Below are 27,825 nucleotides of genomic sequence, written 5' to 3' on the forward strand. Positions count from 1 at the left end.
TTAAATAATTAAGAGTATCAAATGACTTTTTATGTGAAAATAAAAAAGGCAAATATTTTTTTAGCATTCCCACACGGCACAAGGTCAAGTAACTTTTGGTGGAAACTACAAGTTCTTGCAACAATGTCAATGAAATTTTGGTACTCAGCATCTTCAGGACTTATCCTTATGTGATGACACATGATATACATAACTTTACACAGCAACAGAAATATGCACATACTTAACTTCTCTCTCTTACGGCTACACTGTCAGTGATGGCTGCAATATCATTTGCTCCTCTAAAGCCAGCCTCTTGTGCAATCGTTGTTGATGCTCAGAGAACTCCATGAACAAATCTCTTAACCGCTTCGCCGTCCTGTATTCTTCTGATCCGGAATACACAACTTTTAGATCATTGGTAATCCCAATCTTTCTGTGCTGTAATTTGTTCTACAAAATGCAATGCAAAAATCAAGACAACAAACAAAAATTTATAGTCTCCAAGAAGATGATGAAAGAAGAAGAGAAGAAGAATGACAGAAATAGGGAGAAAACTCAAGTGAGAAGAGAAAATTTCATTAGTGTTTGGCAAAGAATTATTTAGCTCTTACAATTGTGGTCTAAAAGCTAAATACAGCTCACACTAACAACCGTAACTAACATCCTCTCTCATCAGATACGCTCCTACTGGCGTGTCATACACAATCTTAAGTACGTGATTTACTTAGCTCTTATTTACTTAAACGCATTGTATAATAATGGTGAGGAAGAGAGAATTGTATTCTAATCCTCAAAATCACAGACCAATAAGGTTTCGGAGACTAATCTCCCAAGCAGAAAACATATACCGCTCCTAAACAATAAAATATAATCACACATATCCCTTTTGTCCTTTCCTTATTCTATTTATAAGAGTCTACCCATGCAATTGACACCTCATATTGTGTTGTAACTAACTCTGCTCTCCCAAATCCTCAAGATTCCTTTTTGATCTTCCAGAATAAACTCTCCACGTGTCTCTGGTCCTTTTCTTATGTTGCAGTGTCGTATCACTGCCACTCTCTTTAACCACAGCCTTGTCCTCAAGGCTGAAATCCGGAAATTGACCCTTTAAATCTGCCTCAAACATCCAAGTAGCATCATCAATAGAAGGATAGTGCCACTTAATCAAACATTGTGGAATAGATTGACCATCACAAGTAAGAATTCGCCAGCTAAGAATTGTTTCTGGTAAAGTCGGTGAAGGAGCCTCAATAGCCAATTTAGAAGGAAGTGAAACAATAACCTCATTATCCACAATTTGCTTTTTAAGCTGAGAAACATGAAAAACAGGGTGCACCCTGGCAGCAGATGGAAGTTGAAGACGATAGGCTGTGGAATCGATGCGTGCCAGTACTTGGAAGGGACCAAAATACCTGGAAGATAACTTCTGATTAACACAAGAAGAAACTGACAGTTGCCTATGAGGTTACAGCTTAAGGAAAATCATGTCACTCACATTGTATTCCATATACCTGCGATGTTTATTAGTTTGCTGAACCATGGAAGATTGAGCTTTCTGAAGATTGAATTTGAGTTGTCGCAAAATTTCATCCCTATCTGATAAAGCATTAGCAACTTCAGCCACTGTGGTTTCTCTTGGGAGGTAATGCAAAAGAGTAGGGGTAGTTTGCCATAAACAGCTTGATAAGGAGATTGTTTAATAGCACTATGGAAACTGGTATTATACAAGTATTCTACCTAATGCAACCACTGAATCCAAGTTTTTGGTTGTTCCGAAGCAATGCAATGCAAATATTGTTCCAAACACTGGTTAGTCACTTCAGTCTGCCCGTTCGTCTGGGGTGGTATGGAGAGCTCATTTTATGTTGAGTGCCCATCAACTGAAAAATTTCTATCCAAAAATGGCTAAGAAAAATAGGACCCCAATCACCAATGATAATGAAAATTGAAACACCATGAAACTTCACCACTTCTTTAAAAAAAATGTTGGTGACACTCTTAGCCGTGAAGGGATGTCGCAGAGAAAAAAAAATGAATATACTTAGAGAGTCTATCAACCACCACAAACACACAATTAAATCCCTGAGATTTTGGAAGCCCAGTAATAAAATCCATAGAGATATCCTCCCATATACCATTTGGAATTGAAAATGGTTGTAACAACCCAACAGGAGAAAGAGCCTCATATTTATTCCTTTGGCAAACTAAACAAGAAGCAACAAATTTTTTAATCGAGGACATCACACCTCACTAATACAGACTTGTAGCCAAACGACGATAAGTGCGATAAGCTTTTCTGGCCTCCTGAAGAAGTCAATGGAACTCAGCAATAAGCTTTAGTCCCCAAGGAGAGTTTGTTGGAATCACCAGGCGACCTTTATATTTATAGAACAGATGCGGCTAGATGAGAGTGAATGGATGGTGAGTCTGAGTATTGGTTTCAAGAGCTGCAACAATGGGTACTAGAGAAGGGTTAGCCCTTACTGCAGAATCAATCTCATCTATTTCGATCCATGGGAAATGGGACAAAGCCGAGAGACTCATATCCTTATCTTCACGGCGTGAAAGAGCATCAGCGGCTCTATTGATGCGGCCTAGTTTATACTCCACAATAAATTTGTATCCCAACAGTTTTGTTATCCAGCATTGTTGGGTAAGGGTAACAATTTGCTGCTCTAATAAATGGCCAAGGCTCTTTTGATCCGTTTTAACGACAAATTTTCTGCCCAACAAGTATGGCCGCCAGTGGTTGATGGCTAAGGCAAGAGCCATAAACTCCTTCTCATAAGCAGAATGAGAAACAATTTTAGGAGAGAGAGCCTTACTGAAATAGGCTATTGGTTGACCCTGTTGCACGAGGACAACACCCACACCCGAGCCAGACGCATCGCATTCAATCTCAAAAGGCGTCTGAAAATCCGGCATAATGAGAACTGGAGCAGAAATGATGGTTGCCTTCAACTGTTCAAAGGCCACCTAGGCAGGCTAGCTCTGACCACTGGAAATGGTGTTGAGAATCCCTGATGGTCAGCATGGTGAGAGGTTAAGCTAGCCTGTCATAGTGTCGAATAAATTGACGATAGTAACCTGTGAGACCCAAAAAGTCGCGAATGGCTTTCACTGAATGAGGGATTGGCCAATGCAAAGTTGCTGAGACCTTCGGGTCCATTGAAACGCCGTCAGATGAGATAATATGACCCAAGTATGAAAGAGATTGCCTACCAAATGAGTTTTCATATTAGCAACTAGTTGATTAGAAGATAAAACCTGTAGGACCTGATTCAGGTGATTCAAATGATCTATCTAGCTCTTGCTATAAACCAAAATGTCATAAAAAAAAATAGAACAAAACGGCGAAGGAAAGGTCGGAAGATGTCATTCATAGTAACCTGAAAAGTTGCTGGAGCATTAGTAAGGTCGAAAGCCATTACCAGAAACTCATAGTGACTAGTATGAGTGCAAAACATCATTTTGGGAACATCTTCAGATTTCATATGTATCTGGTGGTAGCCCGAACGTAAATCAATCTTAGAAAAATACTGGGCTCCATATAATTCATCGAGCAATTCCTATATCATCGAAATGGGGTATCTGTCTGAAATTGTGGCTTTATTCAATTGTAATCCATGCAAAACCGCCAACTCCCATCCTTCTTCCGAACTAATAAAACGGGACTGAAAAAAGGAGATGAGCTAGGACGAATAACGCCAACGGCCAACATTTCAGAGACCAAGCGTTCTATGTTATTCTTCTAGTGATGGCTATAGCGATAAGATTTAACTGAAATTGTTGTAACCCCAGATTGTAAGGCAATCGCATGATCAGAAGCTCTAATTGGACGTAAACTATGAGATTCTGAGAATATCGAAGAATGGGTGTCTAATACGGATGAAAGCTGGGTTGATTTATCAGGAGAGAGTGTCAAGTCTAGAGTATGCTCAGATAAGACGGCCTCGCAAGGCCATATAATAACTTTATAGCCCACATCAGTAAGCTTGAAAAAAGAATGCAAAGAAAGGGGCGAATGGAATAACGAATGGCTGCCCCGAAGAGTTACTTTTTGTCCCTGGTGAGAAAATCGCATAGTCAAGGCTTGCCAATTCATCTTAACATTACCCAGCGTCTCCAACCATGAAATGCCTAGAATAACGTCTACACCACCCAATGGAAAAACATAACAATCCAGAGAAATAGTTAAGGGTCCCAGATTGATGGAAAGATCCTTACAAAGACCAGACGTTTGCAAACATCTACCATCCCCTAATTTCACATGGAAAGGATCTATTGAGCAAAGAGGAAGAGCGAGGCATTGAGCCAATTTTTTGGACACAAAACAATGGCTCGCGCCACTGTCAACCATCAAGACAACACGAGTAGACCCAATCTGACCAAAAAGCTTCATGGTTTTCGATTGAGAAATGCCCCCAACTGAGAAGAATGATAGTTCCATTTGAGTGAAATGGGAATCGATAATGGCCACTGTCAAGGGTTCAGCCCTATCGCCCTTTAACAGATCTAATTCACCTGGAGGAGACTCATCTTCACTGGCAATAATCATGCGAAAAGACTTGTTAGGACATTGATGAAGGGGAGAGTAAGGTTGTTTACATTTAAAGCATAAGCCCTTAGCACTTGAAGTTCCTTGTGAGAATAGTGTTTGGTGGGACATTATGGACTGGAGGTGGTAAGAGATTGTTGTTTAATGGAAGAGGCAGAAGAGGCAGAAGAGGCAGAAGAGGAAATCGCTAGTTTGGTGAGAGAGAAGGGCTTATCGGGAGGTTTAGGAAGTGTAGTCGATGGGTTAGGTATGCTAAGGAAAAGACTAGGCATGGGCCTAGCAATCCAATTCTTGGGTTCAAGACCATAAGAAAGGAGTTTGTTTGCCAATAGAAGGAGACAAGGAAGATGGTGGGTGAGTTACACGAAGTTCTTTCTCAATTTCATGAGCCAGAGCCATTGCCCGGGAGATATCAGTAAAAGTCATGGCTTCTCATGCGTACACGAATTTCTTCCTTCAAGCCATTCAAAAAATATCCCAAAATAGTGAGGATAAAAAATTTGCGGTACCTAAGCTGCTTGTATAAGGTAGTCGTCAATATACGCATCGACTAACTCTGTTTGTTTCACCGCTGCAAGGCATTCAAAAAGGTTAAGCAGGGCGTTTGGGCTGTAGCGATGTAACAATTCAAAGGAAAAACGTTACCAGGGCAAATTGGAAACACGCTGGCGAAACCAATGCAAGGCTCCCTTCTCTATATAAATCAGAGCAATCATCACTTTCAAGTTAGGCCGCACGTCGTTGAGTTCAAAATATTATTCTGCTCGAGCCAACCAGCCTACAAGATCAACACCATTAAACATTGGCATATCCAGTTTATTAGAGAGGGGGAGCTCATCTGTGAGGGAAAGAGAAGAGATGTGGTGGACTGACGCGACAACAGTCTTCTTTCCCCGAAGGATTCTGTGTGGAGATTTTTCCTTACTTAACAATAGATTTTCCACGAGTAATAGTTTGCAACAGACTTTCAATAGAGGAGAGTTTGATATGGACATGTTCATTATCGGCTTTGAGCTTGGAGAACCCATCTTCCAGAAGGGCGAGGTTCCTCTCTATCGTCTCTATCCTATTATCCAAGCGTGTGTTTAGCATCCATCGGCAGGTCGGACTAAAATGATAGAAAGGAACTGTTAAAGCAAGAAAAACAAGAAAATAATGGAGTAGGAAAAGAGAGTTGTATTCCAATCCTCAAAATCAAAGATCAACAAGGTTCTGGAGACTAATCTCCCAAGTCTCTGTCCTTTCCTCATGCTGCGGTGTTGTATCACATTCCCTGGAGGAGAATTAACCCACTGAATTAGCCACCGAGTAGAAGCTTCGTTCCTTATTTTCTTGATACGTCTATCCAATATAGCCAAAAGATAAGGACCTTGAACTGATGGTCCTATTGGTAATGAAGCAGAGGCTGTCTCCTGAAGCTGCGAATGAGCTGGCTCATCATAGAGCCAAAGGTATAAGGACCTTGAACTGATGGCAGTATTGGTAATGAAGCAAAGGCTGTCTCCTGAAGCAGATAAGTTGGCTTCAGCATAGAGACATGGAACACATAGTGGATTTGAGCATCAGGCGGCAGTTGAAGCCTGTAGGCAACCTGGCCGACCTTATCCAGAATTTTAAAAGGACCATAATATTTGTGATGAAGCTTGTGATGAGAACAAGAGATAGATAGTTGTATATATGGTTTAAGTTTAAAATAAACCAAATCTCCAATATTAAATTGCCTCTCGGTTTGATGTTTATTTGCCTGCAACTTCATTTTTTGAGCAGCTCTCCCTAACTGATTCTTAAGTATCATAATGGTTTCTTCCCTATCTCGGATATACACATCCACAGCTAGAACTGATGAATCACTAGGGAAATAAGGCAAATAAATAGGAGGTACCCCATATAAAACCTTGTATGGTGTTTGCTGGAAAGCTGAGTGAGAAGAAGTGTTATACCAATACTCAGTCAATGATAACCATTGAAACCATGTGTGAGGAAGCTGTCTAGCCATATATCTCAAGTATGTTTCAAGGCACCTGTTAACCACCTTAGATTGCCTATAGATGTTTGTGGATGATAAGCAGTAGAAAGTTGCAATTGCTACCCCTTGCTGTTTGAAAAATTCTTGCCAAAATTGGCTAGTGAAAATGAGACCAATAAAATGAGCATATTTCGTCAATCTATCCACCACCACCACCACCACCATAATCATAGTGTGACCAAGAGCCCACCACCACCATAATTGCACTATCGGCCATTGCTCTTCGGTAAAGCCTTAATAAAATCCATAGTAACATCAATAAACAACCCCTAAGGAATAGGTAAAGGTTGCAAGGTTTCAAGAATGACAATGGTTTCATATTTGTTCTGTTGGCACACCGCACAACTTCTAATATGTCTTCTGACATCTCTCCACATCCCTTTCCAGTATAACATGGAAGCTAACCTTCTGCTTGTGACAGACACACCAGAATGTCCTCCAATTGCAGAATCATGATATAACTCCATCAACTTCTATTTGAGTTCAGAATTTTGGCCTACCACCAACTTTCCCAACCTCCTCAATTAGTCATTTTGCCAAGTATACCTGGAATGAGAATTAAAGTCCTGCTGCAACTCTGCAATTAATTGCTTGAGACTAGGATCAGACTGCCAAGTGGCTTTAATTGCAGTCATGAGTTGATCTAGCATAACATGGACAATAATGGCAAACATGCCAGTGGAAGGCTTCATTGACAAAGCATGTGCTACATGATTCTCCTGCCCTTTCCTGTACTAAATCTCATAGTCATATAGTTGTAACTTGGTCATCCATGCCTGACGAGTTGAAGTACCGAGTCTTTTCTGCTCCAACAAATATTTTAAGCTTTTGTGGTCAGTCTTGATCACAAAGTGTCTTGACTGAAGATAATGTGACCATTGTTTGATAGCAAACGAAATTGCTAGAAGTTCATTCTCATAAGTAGATAAGGCCTGGTTCTTTGGATACAAGGCTTTGCTAATAAAGGCCAATGGATATCCTTCCTGCATAAGAATAGCTCCAATGCCTCCTCATGAAGCATCTGTCTATATAACAAATATCTTTCCAAAGTCTGGCAGAGCTAAGATTGGAGCACTGATCATGGCCATCTTCAATGCTTCAAAAGCTTGCTGGGCTAAGGATGACCATTGAAATGAACCCTTTTTTAACAACTCAGTCAATGGAGCCAAACTACCATATCCCTGCACAAACCTCCTATAATATCCGGTTAACCCTAAGAAGCTTCTTGATTGTTTCACAGTTTGAGGAGTTGGCCACTTATCAACAGCTAGAACTTTTTGTGGATCCGTATGCACACCCTTGGCACTAATAACATGACCAAGATATTCAACCTTCTCCTCTCCAAAGTAAAATTTGTTGAGTTTTGCATACAGGAAATGGTCCTTCGTAACTTGTAAAACTTGTTTGAGATTGAAACTGAGATGAAAAAGGAGAGAGAAGCAGAGAATTTGAGAGAAAGATGCTTGATGATTCTCTTCAAGCCAATTGGGGTATATATACTGCACCTAATCATATTCCAATCATATCACATAATATACTTAATTATGCATACAATCATTAGAAATCTAGGCTATTAATATAAAATATCTCAACACTCCCCCAGCTGGAGCGTACATGTCATATGCTCCAAGCTTGTTACAAATATATTCGATTCATGAACCTCAAAGAAATTTTGTGAAAACATTAGTTAGTTGATCATTTGAGTTGAAAAGTTAGTAGAAATGCATCCCGACTCAATCTTTTGCCTAATAAAATGGCAATTCACCTTTATATACTTCGTCCTCTCATGAAAAACTGGATTTGATGCAATATGGAGAGCATCTTGATTATCACATATTAGTTTCATTTGGCCAGTATCGCCATATTTCAATTCCTGAAGGAGTTGCTTCAACAAAATGAGTTCGCATGTTGCCAGAGCCATAGCTCGATATTTTGCTTCTGCACTTGATGTTGCAACCACACCCTCTTTTTTACTTTTCCAAGATATAAGATTCCCTCCGATCATAATATAATATCCTGAAGTAGATCGTCTATCTAAAGGAGAACCTGCCCAATCTGCATCAGAATAGCCAACAATGTGAGAGTGACACTTGCCTTCATAGAGTAGACCCTGTCCTGAAGCTCCTTTGATACATCTAAGAATGCGAATGACTGCATCCTAGTGACTATTGTAGGGAGTTTGAAGAAATTGACTAACCACACTTACAGCAAAGGAAATATATGGTCGCGTGATAGTGAGATAATTGAGCTTACCAACTAATCTTGTGTATCTAGCAGGATCTTTAAGTGGCTCCCCTTGTTCAGGAACAAGTTTGACATGACAATATCATCAACATAGACCACCAAGCAAATGCATCAAATACTATTGTGATAAAAAAATACGGAATGATCAAAATTACTTCGAGACATTACTGTTTTAGTCCATACAAGAGCGCTGAAGACGACATACTAAGCCTGTCTCCCCCCTGAGCAACAAACCCTGGAGGTTGCTTCATGTAAACTTATTCGGCGAGCTCTCCATGAAGAAAGGCATTTCTAATGTGTAGTTGATGAGAGGTCCAGTGATTAATTGCAGCCATGAGATAAGGAGGCGAACAACAACTATCTTGGCTACTGGAGAGAAAGTATCACTATAATCAAGCTCAAAAATCTATGTGTAAACTTTAACTATAAGGCGAGCTTTAAGGCGATCAATTTTGCCATCAGGTCCCACCTTAACTTTGTAAACCTACCAGTTCCCAAGTTCCACTGTTATGAAGAGCAGTCATTTCCTCAACCATGGTATTACACCAGCCCAAATGATCCAATGCTTCTCTAACTGTCTTGGGTATAGAGACAACAGACTCAGCAGAAACAAAAGTATAATAGGAAGAAGACAAACGATGGTAACTCACAAAATTATAAATGGGATGGGGATTTCGAGAAGAGCGAATACCTTTTCAAAGAGCAAGAGGAGTAGCTATTGATACTAAAGGCATCACTGAAGTAGGTGATGATGGAATGGGAGGTAAGTCATTAAAAGTACCTGCATCAGGGAGAGAAATATCATTGTTATTAGTAGATGAGTGAGGCCGACGTGTGTAGACGTAAAGAGGTGGCATAGAAGTGGGAGATGGACACATTTGAGGCAAAGGAGAAATAAGAGTCGGAGGTATAGGCAAAACTCTAGAAACAAAGGTTTTGTGTACTGGACTAGAAGAAAAGTAAGGAGAGATTTCAAAAAATGTGACATCTGCAGACACAAAATATCCATTAGTAGTAGCATCATAGTATTTGTAACCTTTTTCAAGCCGTGAATAGCCGAGAAAGACACATTTAACTGATTTGAGCTGGAGTTTGTGTGTGTCAAGAATATGATCACGAACAAAGCATATACATCCGAAAATATGCAGAGACAACTGGGTGGAATTGTGGTTAGAAAATAGAATAGAATGAGGACTTTGATGCTGCAAAACAGAGGAAGACATTTGGTTAATCAAGTAACAGGCAGTCAGGACAGCTTCCCCCAAAAACACAACGAAACATTGTGATGTAGGAGTAAGGTGTGAGATGTTTCAATCAAATGCCAATTTTTTCGCTCGGCAACTCCATTTTGTTGTGGGGTATGAGAACAAGAAGTTTGACGAGTAATACCCTAAGTAGTTAAGAAATGAATCGCCAGGCCGTTACCGTTACGTTACGGCCGTTATAGGTCTGTTTCCGTTACTCGCGACCACGACCGCGAATGTGGCCGCGACTGCGATTTAAAACCATGCTTAGGAAGCAAACTCGAGCTTATTTTCCCAAGCGAGTCAATAATAGGGCCACTTGTATGTTTGACATTGTTTATTCAGATATTTGGGATCCAAGTCTAGTACAACTCTGAAATTTCAATATTTTATTACTTTTATTGATGACTATTCTCTTTGCACTTGGTTTTTTCTGATAAAAAAATCGTTCTGGGTTGTTCTCTATTTTTCAAAAGTTTTATCCTGAAATTCATAATTAATTTGGTGTTTGCATTAAGACATTGCGAAGTAACAATGCAAGAGAATATTGCAAATTTTTTAAAAAAATTTGCAAAGTTCATAAATAAAATGATATTGATTAGATTTAATTTAGAACAATGTATACAAATGCATAATAAACATAAATATATAAAATATAGATTATTTAACTTAAATAAAACATCATATAGTTTAAAATAAGAAAAATCAACATAATCTTTATAGATCGAGTAAACTAATAGCTCAAAGTATAATTTTAACTCAAAACTAACACTTTAATCCACGAAAACTTACAAAAAAAAGGAGAAAAAAAACAGCAGTTAAAATAGATAAAATTTAACTAACTTTTTAGAAGAAATAAGCTTGGAAATAGAGTAGTTTATAATGGATCTAAGTTTATATGAGAAATATGCAAGGAAGATTGAAATTTGAAAGAGGAAGGGAAGAGAAAACTTAAAAAATATGGTCTTTGAAGCTGCTGAAAAGTGTAGAAACTAATGAAAATGAGAATAGGGAGCAAAAAATAAAAGATATAAAAGAATTTTAATTATTGGTAACGGCCGTTACGCCTGCAAATCAGGAGGGGCCGTTATATAACGGGATAACGGGTAACGGTCCCCTCAAAACCCGTTACATAGCGGCCGTTACGTTACGTAACGGCCGTTATTTAAAACCATGTTCCTAAGTTAACAAGACTCACATTCTAAAGAAGGCAAGGAAGAGAGACTAGGAACCAGTTTTTGTAACTTGTTTAGACTTGAATGTACCCAATGACTATGAATGAGTTCAGCGGAAGTGGTAGACACAAAAGCAATTGGAGAGCTAGAAGTGGAAAAATAGTACAATTCTTGTGACTCATATCCTGCTCCAATCATCTTCCTAGTACTCTGGTCCTACACAACCACAGATTCAGCATTAAAGATGACTGAACAGTGAAGATCTTTAGTCAATTTGCTAGCAGAGATTAGGTTGTATGGATATTCAGGGGTAAATAAAACATTAGTCAAGGGAATAGAAGGGAGGATATATACGTTACCGATCCCTTTAACTTAAGTTTGTGAACCATTAGCTAATGAGACTTTAGATGGTATAGAAGGTGAGTAGAGAAAAGATTGGGATTACTAGAGATATGATCAGAAGCACCAGAGTCGAGGATCCATAAACCAATGGGTAAAGACTTGGTCAGACAAGTAAAATAATTACCAGAATGAGCAATATTTGATTGGGCCATGGGGACTGAATTTGCAGAAAAGAGAATCTGTGACCGTGAATAGTAGATCCGAAGCTACTGTTCAAAAGTGACGTGTGAAGAAGAGTTGGGCAGGTGACCGAACCGACCATGAAAAGGTCGCTGGAGAACTGTTCACGCGCCGACGCGTGTATCGGAAGCCGATTCTGGTGGCGCCGCTTCACAGGGTCACCGATCGGAGGCCGGCAAGACTGGTGGGCTAAACAGTGAGACCAACTGATTTCCAGAAAGTCTCCAAACGAAGGTGGCAAATCTGCCACTCACAACTAGGCCAAGTCTGATACCATGAAACAAAGATAAAACTGAGATGAAAAAGGTGAGAGAAGTAGAGAATTTGAGAGAAAGATGCTTGATGATTTCCCTCAAGCCAATTGGGGTATATATATTACTTATAAAAATACATACTAGGTAAGAAAATAAATTAATTCTTTAATTACAGTCTAATTATATCCCAATCATATCATATAATCATATCCCTAATTGTGCACACAATCACTATAAATCTAGACTATTTACTGAAAGTATCTCAACAGAGATGTTGCAAGTGACTTTCAATGGAGTGGCTGTAAATCAAGATGTCATAAAAAATAAAAAACCAGTGCAAACTTCCTCAAGAAGGGCTTAAGCACAGTGTTCATAAGTGATTGAAAAGTTGCAGGTGCATTGGTTAAGCCAAATTGCATAACCAAGAACTCATAATGACCTTCATAGTCCTAAATATTGTCTTATGCACATCTTCAGGAGCCATTATGACTTGCCAATACCCAGACTTAAGATTAATCTTTGACAATATGATAGCTCCTCCCAACTCTTCTAACAGCTCCTCAATAAGTGGTAAGGGAAATTTTTTCTTAATAGTAATGCTATTTAAGGCTCTGTAATCCGCACACATCCTCCATATGGAATCCTTCTTTTTAATCAAAACGACAGGGCTAGCAAAAGGACTTTACTCAGCTCTTATTTACTTAAACACATCGTATCAAAAATACAAATCCAATTTTAATACTAGCAAGCAGGACACTAGAGAAATTGTAACCCTCTATTTGGAACAAAGAATTTCGCAAGAATTCAATCCAATTAATTTCCTTTCTAACTATTTTCTTATTTGGAATGAAAGAATTCAATAGATTTTAACTTTAAAAAATTGCATTTTAAAAGAAGTTGAAAGAAGTTGAATTCTTACATGATTTTGTTATGCCAAATGAAGGGTTAATAAAGAATCAAGAGACATTAAAATAAATAAATAAACAGACCTGATATTTAGGCATCAAGTTTCCAAGAGGCACCATATATTTATCATGCCTATTCAATTTATCAGCTATCACCCATGGCCTGCAGACAGTGAATGAACTTATTAACACTAGTTTTTCTAATACACAAAGCTAAAATGCCTGAAACAAATGTAACAAAAAACTGCATATCCAGCTTCAGAATATTTTGTAAAGCTACATGGATGCCATCAAATCTCTTGCAAAATTTTGTTCCATTTTAGTTCAGTATATTATCTTTCCTTCTGTTATCAAAGACATAAAAGTTACTATTTTAGGTTAGCAATAATTTTCCCCAAAAAAGCAAATGTAGACTTGTAGAGAGCAAATAAATAAGTGGTGATGCCGCCAAATCAACTAAAACTTTTAAGTGGGCTTGTGCCTTATTAGGCCAAGTACACCCTTTTCCTTTCCAAGATCTTTTCCGCGGAGGACAAAGGATGAAGGCAAAGCTGATTGGAGGATCAGGTTATGCTGTGCACAGTTCTTGGGATTCCATAACCAAGAAACAGAAGCAAACAGTTTGATAATAGAAGTCTTCGACACTGTATGAACTGAACCAAGCCAAGCTAGATTCTTATTAATACTTGGATCAAGAACAACACTTAAAACTGAGACCGAAACCTATTTTATGTGCATGTGTGTGTGTGTGTGTGTGTGCGCGTGTATTTGCGTCTTTATGAGGGGAACTGGAACAGGGCCTGTGATTAAGTTCTAATCGTTAAATTGAAAAAGAAAAAAAAAAGAAGAGAAATGAAAAAGAACTGAGATCAATTCAGTTCTAAAGCAGGAAGCATTTAAAGTCCAATCAAGTTTCGGATCAAAGTTAATTTAGGTTTTACTTATTTTTCAATTCAGTTATGAATTTATAAGGTTTTATTTTTGTTGACCAATATAGAAGGTTCCTAATTAGAAGGATTCGAATATTTGGAATCCTAATAAGGTTTAATTATAGGGATTGATTGTAAGGATTTTATTCTTATAGTAAATATTCCTAGTTTAGGTTGATTCTTTGTGTATTGTTAAGATACTTTCTGTAAATAGCCTAAATTTATAGTGATCGTGTGCATAATTAGGGATATGATTGGGATATCAAGCCACTAGCCTCGTCGGTCTCCGATCGGCACCTCCCTGAAGCGCTATCACCAGAAACGCCGCCACGCGCCTTCACGTGTCGTCGCTCTGTTTCTACATTCGGTACATGCACCAATGCGTGACCCTTATTCCGACGATCTTTTCATGCCGGCAATCCTTCTCCCAGACTCGCCAGACGAAGGCGACTCTAGGCCACCTGCTCCGGTCACTAGCCCAGCTCTCCTTCACCTATTCTTCGTGAATAGTAACTTTGGGACTATTGTTCACGTCCTGAAGCAGATTTCTTTCCTCTTCAAACTCTCTCTTAACATGTCTGAGAAGCATATAACCCTAAATACAGTTCACATAACCCAATCAAATAGAGTAGACTCACGTTCCAAACTGAATTCAGTCACCCTAAATGAAGCAGAGTATAGAGAATATCTACAGTTCCGAACTACTCATAAATATTTTTCTTCAAATATTGCTCATTCTGGTAAAAATCTTTTACTTATCTAACCAAGTCTTTACCCATTAGTTCATGGATTCTCGACTCTGGTGCTTCTGATCATATCTCTGGTAATCTCAATCTTTTCTCTACTCTTATTTTCACCTCTACACCATCTAAAATCACATTAGCTAATGATTTAAAAACTCAAGTTAAAGGGATAGGTAACTTATATCTCCTCCCTTCTATCCCTTTGACTAATGTTTTATTCATCCCTGAATGTCCATACAATCTAATCTCTGTTAGCAAATTGACTAACGATCTTCATTGTTCAATCATCTTTATTACTGAAGCTATGGTTGTGTAGGACCGAAGCACTGAAAAGATGATTAGAGCAAGATATGAGTCACACGGATTGTACTATTTTTCCACTTCTAATCATCCAAGTGCTTTTGTATCTACCACTTCCACTGAACTCATTCATAATCACTGGGGACAACTAAGTCCGAACAAGTTTTAAAATTAGTTCCTAGTTTCTCTTCCTTGCCTTCTTTAAAATGTGAGTCTTGTCAACTTGGGAAGCAAACTCGAGCTTATTTTACCTAGCAAGTCAATAATAAGGTCACTTGTATGTTTGACATTGTTCATTCACATACTTGGAGTCCAAGTCGGGTTAGTACAACTCTAGAATTTCAATATTTTGTTACCTTTATTGATGACTATTCTCGTTGCACTTTTCTAATGAAGAATCATTCTGAGTTGTTCTCTATTTTTCAGATGTTTTATGCTGAAATTCATAATCAATTTGGTATTCGTATTAAGATATTGCAAAGTGACAATACAAGAGAATATTTGTTTTTCTCATTCACTCATTTCTTGTCTACTCAGAGTATTACTCATCAAACTTCTTATTCTCATACCCCACAACAAAATGGGATTGTTGAGCGAAAAAATGGGCATTTGATTGGAACAGTCCGCACCTTACTCCTACATCAACCGAATACCTTTCTCTGTTTTGCAGCATCAAAGTCCTCATTCTGTTCTATTTCCTAACCAAAATTCCACCAGTTGTTTCTGCATGTTTTCGAATGTATATACTTTGTTCATGATCATACTCCTGGCAAAGACAAACTTCAGCTCAAATCAGTTAAATGTGTCTTTCTCGGCTATTCACGGCTTTAAAAAAGTTACAAATGTTATGACCCTATTACCGACAAATATTTGTATCTACAGATATCACCTTTTTTTTAAATCTCTCCTTACTTTTCTTCTAGTCCAACATACAAAACCTTTATTCTTAAAGCTTTGCCTATATCTCTAACTCTTTTTTCTCCTCTACCTCAAGTGTGCCCATCTCCCACTTCTATGCCACCTCTTCAAGTCTACACACGTCGGCCTCACCCATCTGCTAAAAACAATGATATTTCTCTCCCTGATGCAGGTACTTCTAATGACTCACCTCCTGTTCCATCATCACCTACTTCGGTCATGCCTTCAGCAGCAATAGCTACTCCTCTTGCTCTTCGAAAAGGTATTCACTATTCTCGAAATCCTCATCCCATTTATAATTTTGTGAGTTACCATCATTTGTCTCCTTTCTATTATACTTTTGTTTCTGCTGTGTCTACTGTCTCTATATCTAAGATAATTAGAGAAGCATTGAATCATTCAGGTTGCTGTAATGCCATGGTTGAGGAAATGGTTGTTCTTCATAACAATGGAACTTGAAAACTGGTATCCTTACCATCTGGCAAGTCTACTATTGATTGTCGATAGGTTTACAAAGTTAAGGTGAGACTTGATGGCAAAATTAATCGCCTTAAAGCTCGCCTTGTAGCTAAAGGTTACACGTAGATTTTTGGGCTTGATTACAGTGATATTTTCTCTCCAGTAGCCAAGATAGTTGTTGTTCGCCTTCTTATCTCATTGGCTGCAATTAATCACTGGACCCTTTATCAACTCGACATTTTTCTCTAAGAACATGGACGATTCAACACTGTAGTTAAACAGTTTGGAATGTCTTGAAGTAATTCTAATCATTCCGTATTTTTTCCATCATAATAGTGATAGATGCATCTACTTAGTGGTTTATGTTAATGATATTGTCATTACAGAAAATGATCATAATGGAAATCAATCTAAAACAGATATTGCAATTTCTCAACGAAAATATGCTTTGGTTATATTGAAAGAAACAGGTATGTTAGATTGTAGACATGTGGATACTCCCATGGATCCAAATGTCAATATATCCAAAGCTCAATTATCCAAAGAAACAGGCGTAATATGCTTCGAATATATTGAAAGAAACAAGTATTGTTAGATAGAGAAGATTAGTTGGCAAGCTCAATTATCTCACTATCACGCGACCAGATATTCCCTTTGCTGTAAGTCTGGTTAGTCGATTCTTTCAAACCCCCTACAATAGTCACTGGGATGCAGTCATTCGCATTCTTAGATATATCAAAAGAGCTCCAGGACTGTAAGGATAAGGGTCACTCACAAATTGTTCGCTATTCTGATACAGATTGGGCAGGTTCTCCTTCAAATAGACAATCTACTTCAGGATATTATATTATGATTGGAGGGAATCTGATATCATGGAAAAGTAAAAAATAGGGTGTGGTTGTAAGATCAAGTGCAGAAGCAAAATCGAGCTATGCCACTGGCAACATGCGAATTCATTTGGTTAAAGCAACTCCTTCAGGAATTGAAACATGGCGATACTGGCCGAATGAAACTGATATGTGATAATCACGTTGCTCTCTATATTGCATCAAATTCAGTTTTTCATGAGAGGACGAAGCATATAAAGGTGGATTGCCATTTTATTAGGTAAAAGATTGAGTTGGAATGCATTTCTACTAGCTTCGTCAACTCAAATGATCAACTAGCTGATGTTTTTACAAAATCTCTTCGAGGTTCATGAATCAAATATATTTGTAACAAGCTTGGAGCATATGACATGTACGCTCCAGCTTGCGAAGGAGTGTTGAGATACGTTCTGTAAATAGCCTAGATTTGTAGTGATTGTGTGCATAATTAGAGATATTATGTGATACGATTGGGATATGATTAGACTGTAATTAGGGAATTAATTTATTTTCTTACCTAATATATATTCTTGTATATATACCCAATTGGCTTGAGGGGAATCATCAAGCATCTTTCTCTCAAATTCTCTGCTTCTCTCTCCTTTTTCATCTCAATTTCAATCTCAAACAAGTTTTACAGGTTACAACAGACCATTTCTTGTATGCAAAACTCAACAAAAGGAGTTCAATTCACTTGAATATGATAAAGGTGCAAGAAGGATATTGGCCTGACCTTATTGAGCTATTACAACGGTATGCAGATGTCTTTACAGAATCTAAAGGCCTACCTCATTAAAAGATGCATGATCACAGGATACCATTAAAACCAGGAGTTCAGGCTGTTAACATAACCCATGATGTAGATAGTGAAAGTTAATTTTTTATTTTCCTTTAGTGGTAGATGGGTGATCTTCTATGTTGCTTAATGGTTCTGTGTTTTTAGGAGATAGTTGTATCTCCCTCTTGTATTTAAGTGCAATAATTCATAAAAGAATTATGTTAAAAATTGTCAAAAGTTATTGAATACTAAAACTCAAGAGATTTTCAAGTTCTCTCTTAATGAGCTTGTACAACCTTCGTCATAGGTCAAAAAAAGAAAACGCGATTCCACCCTCATTCATTAACTCTATTTTTTTCCACTCAATTATCCTATAACCAGATCCTATTATATGAACCATAACATATTACTTGAGGCTGAGAATGGTTACTGAGAATTGAGAATGCTTACTGATTTTTGGTTCTTGTACCAAACTGATATTAGTCATTTGGTTTGGTTATTCTTTGACATTTCGTTTGGCTCAGTCTATGTTGAGATGTGATTTGATTTTTTGGTGTTTCTTATTTGGTTCAGTTTAGAACGGAACTGACTAGATGCTCCCTCCTAAATACTACAACTAGGAGCTCTACATCAAGCTTCAGAGTTTGAGGCAAGGAGGCATGTGCATAGAGGATTATGTAAAAAAAGTTCAAGATGCTCATGGTGAAATGCGATTTGAAGGAATGACAAGAGCAAACAAATGCTCGTTTTCTTGATGGACTTAATGATGTAGATGTTAATGTCAATGCATAAGGAGAGGTTACAAGCCTATTGCATTTCACCAATTGCTAAAACCACCATTACAACAACTACATAATCCAATTCTTGCCCTGAAATACGACACAAAGCAAGTGGAGAAAGCTAAAAGCTCCAATACAACTCCTAGTGGCGTTTCCGAAGGAAAGAAGTAGGAAGATACCAATCTTGTAAATCGAACAAGAGAAATCAAGTGCTTCAAGTGCGTTGACCATGGGCATAGCGCATGCAAATGCCTGACAAAAGAGGGATTGTTTTGAGGGAAATACAGATTGAGGAGGAAAGTGAAGATGAACTAGAGGAGAAAGAAGAGGTTCATGAAGATGATGAGGAAATGTGTGCTACATGCTGACCAGGATGAATTGCTTGTAATTTGCGTTCCTTGAGTACACAAGCCAAATAGGAGAAAGAGCAATGTAAAAACTTGTTGCTTTCAAGGTGTGCCATCCAAGGGAAAATATGTGGAGTGATTATATATGGTGGAAGTTATACCAGTGTTGCTTCTACTAGCTTGGTGAAAAAACTGAGTTCGGCTACTTTAAAGCATCCTAAACCCCATAAGTTGCAATGGTTCAATGAAAAAGAAGGAATAAAGGTGAGTAGACAAGTTATTCCATTTTCTATTGGTGAGAATTACAAAGATAATGTGTTATGTGATGTGGTACAATGGATGCAAGTCGCTTGTTGGTAGGAGGCCTTGTTAATATGAGAGGAGGGTGGAGCATAATGGATTAAAAACACTTATTCATTTGTCAAGGATGGTAAAAGATCATCTTAGCACCTCTAAGTTTTTATCATATTAACAAGGCCAGCTCGTATCCCTTCTCCCTACAAGTCACCTTATCCTTCCAACAAAGAACCCTTGAATGAGAAGGGGTGTGCTTGGTCTTATAAGGTGTAAGCTCCCTTGATTCCTGTTGATCCCATGAGCTCCAAGGAGCAAAGTTTTGATGATTTCAAAACTTGAGGAAATCTAATCTAACCTTAAAGTTTAAGTGTTTAAGATATTGGCTAAGTTCTAGGTAAACTTTAGGCTTATTTGTAAAAGAAGAGAAAGTTTAGACTTGCCAAGCTTAAAAATATCTTTTGTGCATGGATGTTGATCATATTTTATTAAGTTATCTTGAAGTTTTAAATGTTTGAGATCTGTTTTGAAAGTTAATTTTTCAAAGAGGTTGAGCTATTCTGCAGACTAAATTACAGCCTGCTAAATTTAAATTTAGCCATCTATCTTTTTAAAAATTTGCTTTGTTTCATTAATCAATTTTAGTCACCTATTTTTGAAATATAGTTAACTATGTTAACTGAGATTCAGACATTCGAAAATGCACAAACTTCTATGCAACAACGGCTATTTTTTACCAAATCTCGATCCAAATCGAATCAGAAATGTTTCAAACAGCTAGTTTCATTTCTCTCATGTATAAACTTCATTTTTCATCAGTTTTAAAGATAGAGAATGCTATTTTACTGTTGAGAACTCTTGAGAACTAAGTGTTTCCATTATTGTGCATTCATTAGAGCTTAACTTGGCAAATCTACTCTCTCTTTTTTATAGCAATTTAATGGTCTGTTCTTGAGTGACTGAGAGTATATCTTTTCTTCAAATCAAATCATAAAGGAAGTTCAAGCACCCTTGAACTTGAAAGCGAATGTGAGAGTTAGGATACTCTTGTAAAGGTTGCAAGAACCCATGAAGCTTGTGGAATTGTACAAGGCTTATTTCTTGCCCATGAAAAGAGACCATAGTGGAAAGGAAATCTCAGAGGTGTTCTTTGAGGAGTGGATGTAGGCTAAAGAGAGCCAAACCACTATACCCCCCTCTCCCCTGGACATTTCCTTAGGACAACAATCGCTAATCAATATGGAATTTGGCATCATCAAGTAGATTGCAAATAGTGTCACCCAAACTTAAAAAACAAATATTAGCTATTGATAATTAAAAGATCTCTTTTAATTAGCTAAGGTGCAACATAAAGGGATTTGAAAAGCAATATATCAATTATGGGACAAAAGAAAGATAAAGATGAAGATAAAACTACAAGAAAGAAGTAGAAACAACAACGACTAATAGAATTATGCTAATATAGAAGAAACTATTACGTGTACCTAGTTCACATGAAAATAGTGCAATTGACATTCATAAGCATGTTGGATCCATTTAAAATATGGATAATGAATCTCACACAACAGTGAGGAAGAATGCATGTGCCCAAATGCATTGCATAATCTCTGATATAGTCATATTATAGAGCATGTCCTAAAGCTAAGTACCGTATATATCATATTCTGTACCTCCCTCTCCGTGACATGATAATGTGATTGGGACTATCCAAAAATTCACATAATTTTTGCAGATTCTTCTTAGAGTCCAGGACAATGGCCCCCTTAGTAAATGTCTCTGCTGTCGAACTTGGCAAAACAAATACTCGAACTGAGATTGAAGTTTGTCTGTGTATAAATTCTGTAATTGTTGAAGGAGACATGTCCTTATCCACATTGTCAATCAACACAACATAATGGTTTTCAATCCCTCCAATATCAGATTCTTCTTTAATTCTTTGGGTATGATGACATATCCTCTCTATCTCTATAATCAAAGCATGAAGACAGGAAGGGGTGTTAGACCATGTACTATCATGACATATAGAGGAAGAAATAAATGCCTTTAAGCAAACTTAAGGATGTGTAAGAGTAAATGACATAGACAAGGAAGTCAAGAAAATTCAAATACTCAAATATCTTAGGATTGTGCTCAATTTTGATTTAGGTTTTCTCAGAAAATTGTAGTTTCCTTCTTAGTCTTTTCAAGATTTTATAACTTGTGTATAAAAAATGCTGCTGATCTATTTAAGTCTCAGGGGAATTTTGTAATTTTTTAGCTTTCTGTCCTGATGTTGTTAGAACATACTTTTATGTACAGTCTTATTTCTAGTCCTTCTTGGTTTAGCATAATAGTTTTTTCTTTGAGTTTACTTTGAGAGCCAACCATAAGGATAAGGACTAGTCTTGAAGACCAATGTCTTAAGTCCTAGCAAAGGATTAGTTAGAGTGCTTAACTATCTTATCTTTATAATTCAGTTTTCAGTCAATAAAATTCCAGCAGTTCTGACTCGAATTAAGTGATATCCATTGAACCTTGGTTGTGATGCTTCTCTAACAAAATTTAGGAATGAAGCCTAAACCCTTTTACTTTACATCAATCGTTGTTTATAGTAACTAACAAGCACTTCAAACAACCCCATAACCCTCTTATTCTTGTTTAAATCTACTTCTTTAACCTATCCTCTCCTTAATTGCAACCATTCCGGAAGAAGGGAAGGGGGGTGGAGGTGATACGATGCCCGAAGCAATTCCACATTTGTGGCTTAAAAAAAAAATCCTGCTTTAATCAGCTATCCTATATTGAAAAATGACAAAGGGTCTGCGTTGGCATTGTTGTTAGAGTTATTGAGAAAAACACTTTATTAAATACATTAGTTAAAAAATATTTAATATTAACTTAAAATTATATTTGACTTATTTTAGTTATAACACCAATAAAAACAAATCAGCTTTTTTCAATTGCATCTAAATTCTATAATGACTTTTTTTCCTGAAAAGCATTGTTGAGATATTTTCTATAAATAGCCTAAATTTGTAGTGATCGTGTACATGATTAGGGATATGATTAGACTATAATTAGGGAATCAATTTATTTTCTTACCTAGTATGTATTCTTTTAAGTAGTATATATCCCAATTGACTTGAGGGGAATAATCAAACATTTTTCTCTCAAAGCTTCTGCTTCCCTCTTCTTCTTTTCATTATCGTTTTCATGGTATCAGAGCCAAGAAACTTGGTTCAACTATGAGTGACAGATCTACCACCTTGCTTTGGAGACTTTCTGGAAATCAGTTGGTCTCAGCCCCTAGTCCATCTTTCTCGCCGGCTTCCGATCAGCGACCCGGTGAAGCACTGCACCAGAACTGGCCCAACGTGCCGCTCAAGCCATCTGTCTCCGGTACACGCGTTCTCCGGAGACCCTTCCTCCAGCATCCCCCGATGTCGGCGACTCCAGCCCACTAGGTCCGGTCACCTGCCCAGCTCGTCTTCACACGTCTCTTATGAATAGTAGCTTCGGATTTACTGTTCACAAGCACAAATCCTCCTTTTTTTTGGTAGATTCAGGTCCCTATTCAATTCCAGAATCTCTCTCGACATATCTGAGAAGCAGAACACCCTCAATACTGGTTCTGAATCCCTTAAACCTTTCTTTTCAATTACTACGGTGAAGTTGCAAGGAAGTAATCATTATGTGTCTTCGGCTGCATCAGTAAAATTATGGTTTTCAGGACAGGGGTATGATGATCATTTAACAAAAGATGTCACTGATAGAACCAACTGAGTTAAGATTGATGCTCAACTATGTAGCCTTCTATGGCATTCATTAGATCCAAAATTGCTTGCTTTATTTTAGTCTTGCAAAACTTGTTGTAAGGTCTGGACTAAGGCCAAAACATTGTATACCGAAGAATTTTGGGGAAGTTTAGAGTATTCTTATATTAATGTTTTGCATAGGTTTTGCATTAAGGTTTTGCATAGTGATAATGCACGAAAATATCTTTCCTCTTCTTTTTCTCATTTCTTGTCTACTCAAGGTATTATTCATCAGATTTCTTGTGCCCATACTCCTCAACAAAATGGTGTTGCCGAGCGAAAAAATTGACATTTGATTGAAACCACCCGCACCTTACTCATACATCATAATATTCCGCTGCGTTTTTGGGGTGAGGCGGTCCTTACTGCCTACTACTCAATCAATCGTTTGCCTTCCTCTATTTTGCAACACCAGAGTCCTCATTTAGTTCTCTTTCCTAACCAGACCTCCAACCAATTGCCACTGCGAGTTTTTGGATGTATATGTTTTGTTCATGATCATACTCTTGGTAAAGACAAACTCCAGCCCAAATCAGTTAAATGTGTCTTTCTCAGCTATTCTCGGCTTCAAAAGATTACAAATGCTTTTGATCCCACTACTAACAGATATTTTGTCTCTGCATATGTCACCTTTTTTGAAACCTTCCCCTTACTTTTATTCTAGTCCAACGCACAAAACCTTTGTTCCTAGAGCTTTGCCTATACCTACAACTCTTATCTCTCCTTAGCCTCAAGTCAGTCCATCTCCCACTCCTACACCTCTTCAGGTCTACACACGTCGACCTCACCCATCTGCTAATAACAATGATACTTCTCTCCCTGATACAGGTACTTCTAATGACTCACCTTCAATTCCATCATCACCTACTTCGGTCATGCCTTCAGTAGCAACAGCTACTCCTCCTCTTGCTCTCCGAAAAGGTATTCGCTCTTCTCGAAATCCTCATCCCATTTATAATTTTGTGAGTTACCATCGTTTGTCTCCTTCCTATTATACTTTTGTTTCCACCGTGTATGCTATTTCTATACCCAAGACAATCAAAGAAGCATTGGATCATCCTGGTTGGTATAATGCAATGGTTGAGGAGATGACTACTCTTCAAAATAATAGAACTTGGAAACTGGCATCTTTACCACCTGACAAGTCTACTATTGGTTGTCGCTGGGTTTACACAGTTAAGGTGGAATCTAATGGCAAAATTGATCGCCTTAAAGCTCGCCTTGTAGCTAAAGGTTACACAGATTTTTTGGCTTGATTACAGTGACACTTTCCCTCTAGTAGCCAAAATAGCTTTTGTTCGCCTCTTTATCTCACTGGTTGTAATTAATCACTGGACCCTTCATTAACTAGACATTAAAAATGCCTTTCTTTATGGTGAGCTCGCCGAAGAAGTCTATATGGAGCAACCTCCAAGGTTTGTTGCTCAGTGGGAGTCAGCCTTAGTATGTCGTCTTCGACACTCTTTGTATGGTCTAAAACAGTCTCCAAAAGCATGGTTTGGACGATTCAGCACTATAGTTCAACAGTTTGAAATGTCTCGAAGTAATTTTGATCATTCTATATTTTACTCGGTGGTCTATGTTGATGATATTGTCATTATAAGAAATAATCATGATGGAATCTCTCAGCTTAAGCAACATTTGTTCAGTCATTTCCAAACTAAAGACTTGGAAAATTTAAAGTATTTCTTAGGGATTGAAGTAGCACAGTCTAAAACAGGTATTGCAATTTCTCAACGAAAATATGTTTTGGATATATTGGAAGAAACAGACATGTTAGACTGTAGACATGTGGACACTCCCATGGATCCAAATGTCAAACTAGTTCCTAAACAGGAGGAGCCACTTAAAGATCCTGCTAGATACAGAAGATTAGTTGGCAATCTCAATTATCTCATTATCACTCGACTAGATATTTGCTTTGTTGTAAGTGTAGTTAGTCAATTTCTTCAAACCCCATACAGTAGTCACTGGAATGCAATCATTCGCATTCTTAGATATATTAAAGGAGCTCCAGGACAGAGTCTACTCTATGAGGACAAAGGTCACTCACAAATTGTTGGCTATTCTGATGCAAATTGGGCATGTTCCCCTTCAAATAGACGATCCATTTCAGGATATTATATTATGATTAGAGGGAATCTTATATCCTGGAAAGTAAAAAACAGATGTGGTTGCAAAATCAAGTGCAAAAACAAAATATCGAGCTATGGCTTTGGCAACATGTGAACTCATTTAGTTGAAACAACTCCTTCAGGAATTGCTGGCCAAATGAAGCTGATATGTGATAATCAAGTTGCCCTCCATATTGCATCAAATCCAGTTTTTCTGATAAGACGAAGCATATAGAGGTGGTTTGCCATTTTATTAGGCAAAAGATTGAGTCGGAATGCATTTCTACTAGTTTTGTCAACTCAAATGATCAACTAGCTGATGTTTTCACAAAATCTCTTTGGGGTTCACGAATCGAGTACATTTGTAACAAGTTTGGAGCATATAACATGTACGCTCCAGCTTGAGGGGGAGTGTTGAGATATTTTCTGTAAATAGCCTAAATTTGTGGTGATTGTGTACATAATTAGGGATATGATTGTGTGATATGATTGGGATATGATTAGGCTTGGGGAATGATCAAGCATTTTTCTCTCAAAGCTTTTGCTTCCCTCTTCTTTTCATCATCATTTTCAAGCACTTTTGTAGCCCCTCAACAACAATGCCAAACAGGATCAAATATTTAATTTAGGAGGTAGTTGGATTTAACCCATAAAGAAAACGGAACTATTTTCTTTGCGGTGCTATGAAGACACCGAGGAAGGCCAATGAAGACATGAGCCCAGGAAGTAAATAAACATGAATGCCTATTTCAAACAAAGATATCTTCGTTCCCAATTTGAGTGGCAAGAGGAAAACATACGGAAAATCCTAATTACTTGAATTTAGCATTCCGTTGAAATTTGAAAACACAGTTTATATAACAATACACGTTTTTAACAATACCTTCATATGACCATCTATTTCTTGTAGATTGGCTGGCACAATTTGTTTCCTAAAAACAAGTATATGAAACATCAAAAGAAGGTGTTAGCAAAAATATTTTTTTTGTGCTTAGACAAAAAAAAAATTGTGGAACAACCAATATCAGAAAGACTTGCCTGATAAAAGCGCTGTGCACAAGTTGACCCAAGCTTCATAGGCAAGCTGGCAATTTCTCCATGAATTGTGCCATTACAATAAGCAGCACTTTCAAGTTTTTCCCTGACTATCTTCGAGAAAATGTCAACGTTAGGATCGAGCTCTGCATTAGATCGAACAATGCATATATTCTCAATTTTCTTGTTGGCCAAACATCCAGCACCTGGACCATGTTGCCAAATAACCACAAAGGTGCACATGCATTGCTCTTCTCCATTGACAAAAGAATGATTCTTGTGAAACACCTGATAAATTAGCCCCATTTACATAATTCACAGAAGGGGAAACAGAAAATTAGAAAAAAAAAAGTAATAACAATAACTGTTCTAAGTGATGAGATTTTTCATTATGGAAAATGTCTCCTAATGGAAAACCCATGATTCAAGGGGGAGTGTTTCCTTAATTTTGGAATATGTTCTGTGCCTTCCATTATAAATATTGACTCATGTGTTCTGTAATGTTATATTATGGTGAAAAAAATACCACAAGTGAATGAAATTAGCCCTTTTAAGGTTTTTGTGTCCATGGACATAGACTCTTGGTATCCGAACAAATAAATCATTCTATTGTTATTTTCTCCAGTCTTTTATATCATTCTATTGTTATTTTCTCCAGTCTTTTATATCATTCTAAGTTTCAACATTAACTATGAAAAACACAATAAACATGTCCTCACCCCAGTCTAAGGGAAAAAATGCTAAATTTGAAATCTCATAAGAATCTATTCGGATAGTTGCGCATAAATGAAGGAAATTCGGAATGTGTTTCAATTGAAAAATCATAAAACCTTAATACAGCATTGCATGAGAGTCCGTGAGAGGAATATTGAGAAATAAATTTAAAATAAAAGACCCACGTTGAGAATATGATTGAGTTGTAACATATGTATAAGCAGCTTTATACTATTCATTGTATGAACCCATATTAAAAATAAATTAAAGTGTAATATGTACAAACTCCAAATTGAACAATAACAAAAGTTAGAAATTTTGAAGCAATGTTTTCTTCACTAACCATTTTTAAATATAGTGTACTTACATCATCGATAACCGCGTCGTGGAAGCGGACGTCGAGGTCAGAGAAGGAGTGAGAAGCACAAACAACCGCACCCTCAGCCACATTTTTACAATCCCGGTCTTGTAACTGATTAGAAACAGGCCTGAACCGGTTCACGAACTCTTCAATCTCCACTACTGACTTGAAGTATTGCGGCTCGAAAACGTTGTCATGATCATCGCTGAAATTGCAATACTTGACCGTCAGTTTCTCTCCATCAAGCACTGCACGTACACTGTACCACGCGTCGTCGGCTATGGCACGGTACTCGACGTTGTAATCGGATGGCGAATGAGGAGGGCCAGAGTTGAGCTTCGCTAATGACATCGAGAATGGCAGCGGTTACTCGACATCGATTACGTTTCCGGCTATTTATGTGATATTTAATAATTAAAAA

At 37.6% G+C, this 27,825-nt stretch overlaps 1 protein-coding gene across 3 annotated transcripts; it reads right to left on the reverse strand.

Annotated features, from left to right (window-relative positions):
• On the reverse strand, nucleotides 1-27,825 carry LOC110628454. 3 transcript variants are annotated; one of them, XM_021775108.2, is made up of 7 exons: nucleotides 27,411-27,825; nucleotides 26,333-26,617; nucleotides 26,178-26,226; nucleotides 21,057-21,351; nucleotides 13,058-13,136; nucleotides 1,481-1,581; nucleotides 717-1,397 (listed from the first exon to the last, which is right to left on the reverse strand). In XM_021775108.2, exons 1-7 carry the CDS (start codon nucleotides 27,753-27,755, stop codon nucleotides 935-937), a joined length of 1,617 nt encoding a protein of 538 aa, XP_021630800.2. In that variant the 5' UTR covers nucleotides 27,756-27,825; the 3' UTR covers nucleotides 717-934. The 3 variants fall into 3 exon arrangements, with proteins under 3 accessions (XP_043804536.1, XP_021630800.2, XP_043804535.1); XM_043948600.1 differs by having other exon boundaries at nucleotides 918-1,397; nucleotides 1,497-1,581; nucleotides 27,411-27,823; XM_043948601.1 differs by lacking the exons at nucleotides 717-1,397; nucleotides 1,481-1,581 and adding an exon at nucleotides 1-432 and having other exon boundaries at nucleotides 27,411-27,817.

The sequence above is a fragment of the Manihot esculenta genome, chromosome 12 (genome assembly GCF_001659605.2).
Source record: "Manihot esculenta cultivar AM560-2 chromosome 12, M.esculenta_v8, whole genome shotgun sequence".
In the NCBI taxonomy this organism is placed as follows: domain Eukaryota; kingdom Viridiplantae; phylum Streptophyta; class Magnoliopsida; order Malpighiales; family Euphorbiaceae; genus Manihot; species Manihot esculenta.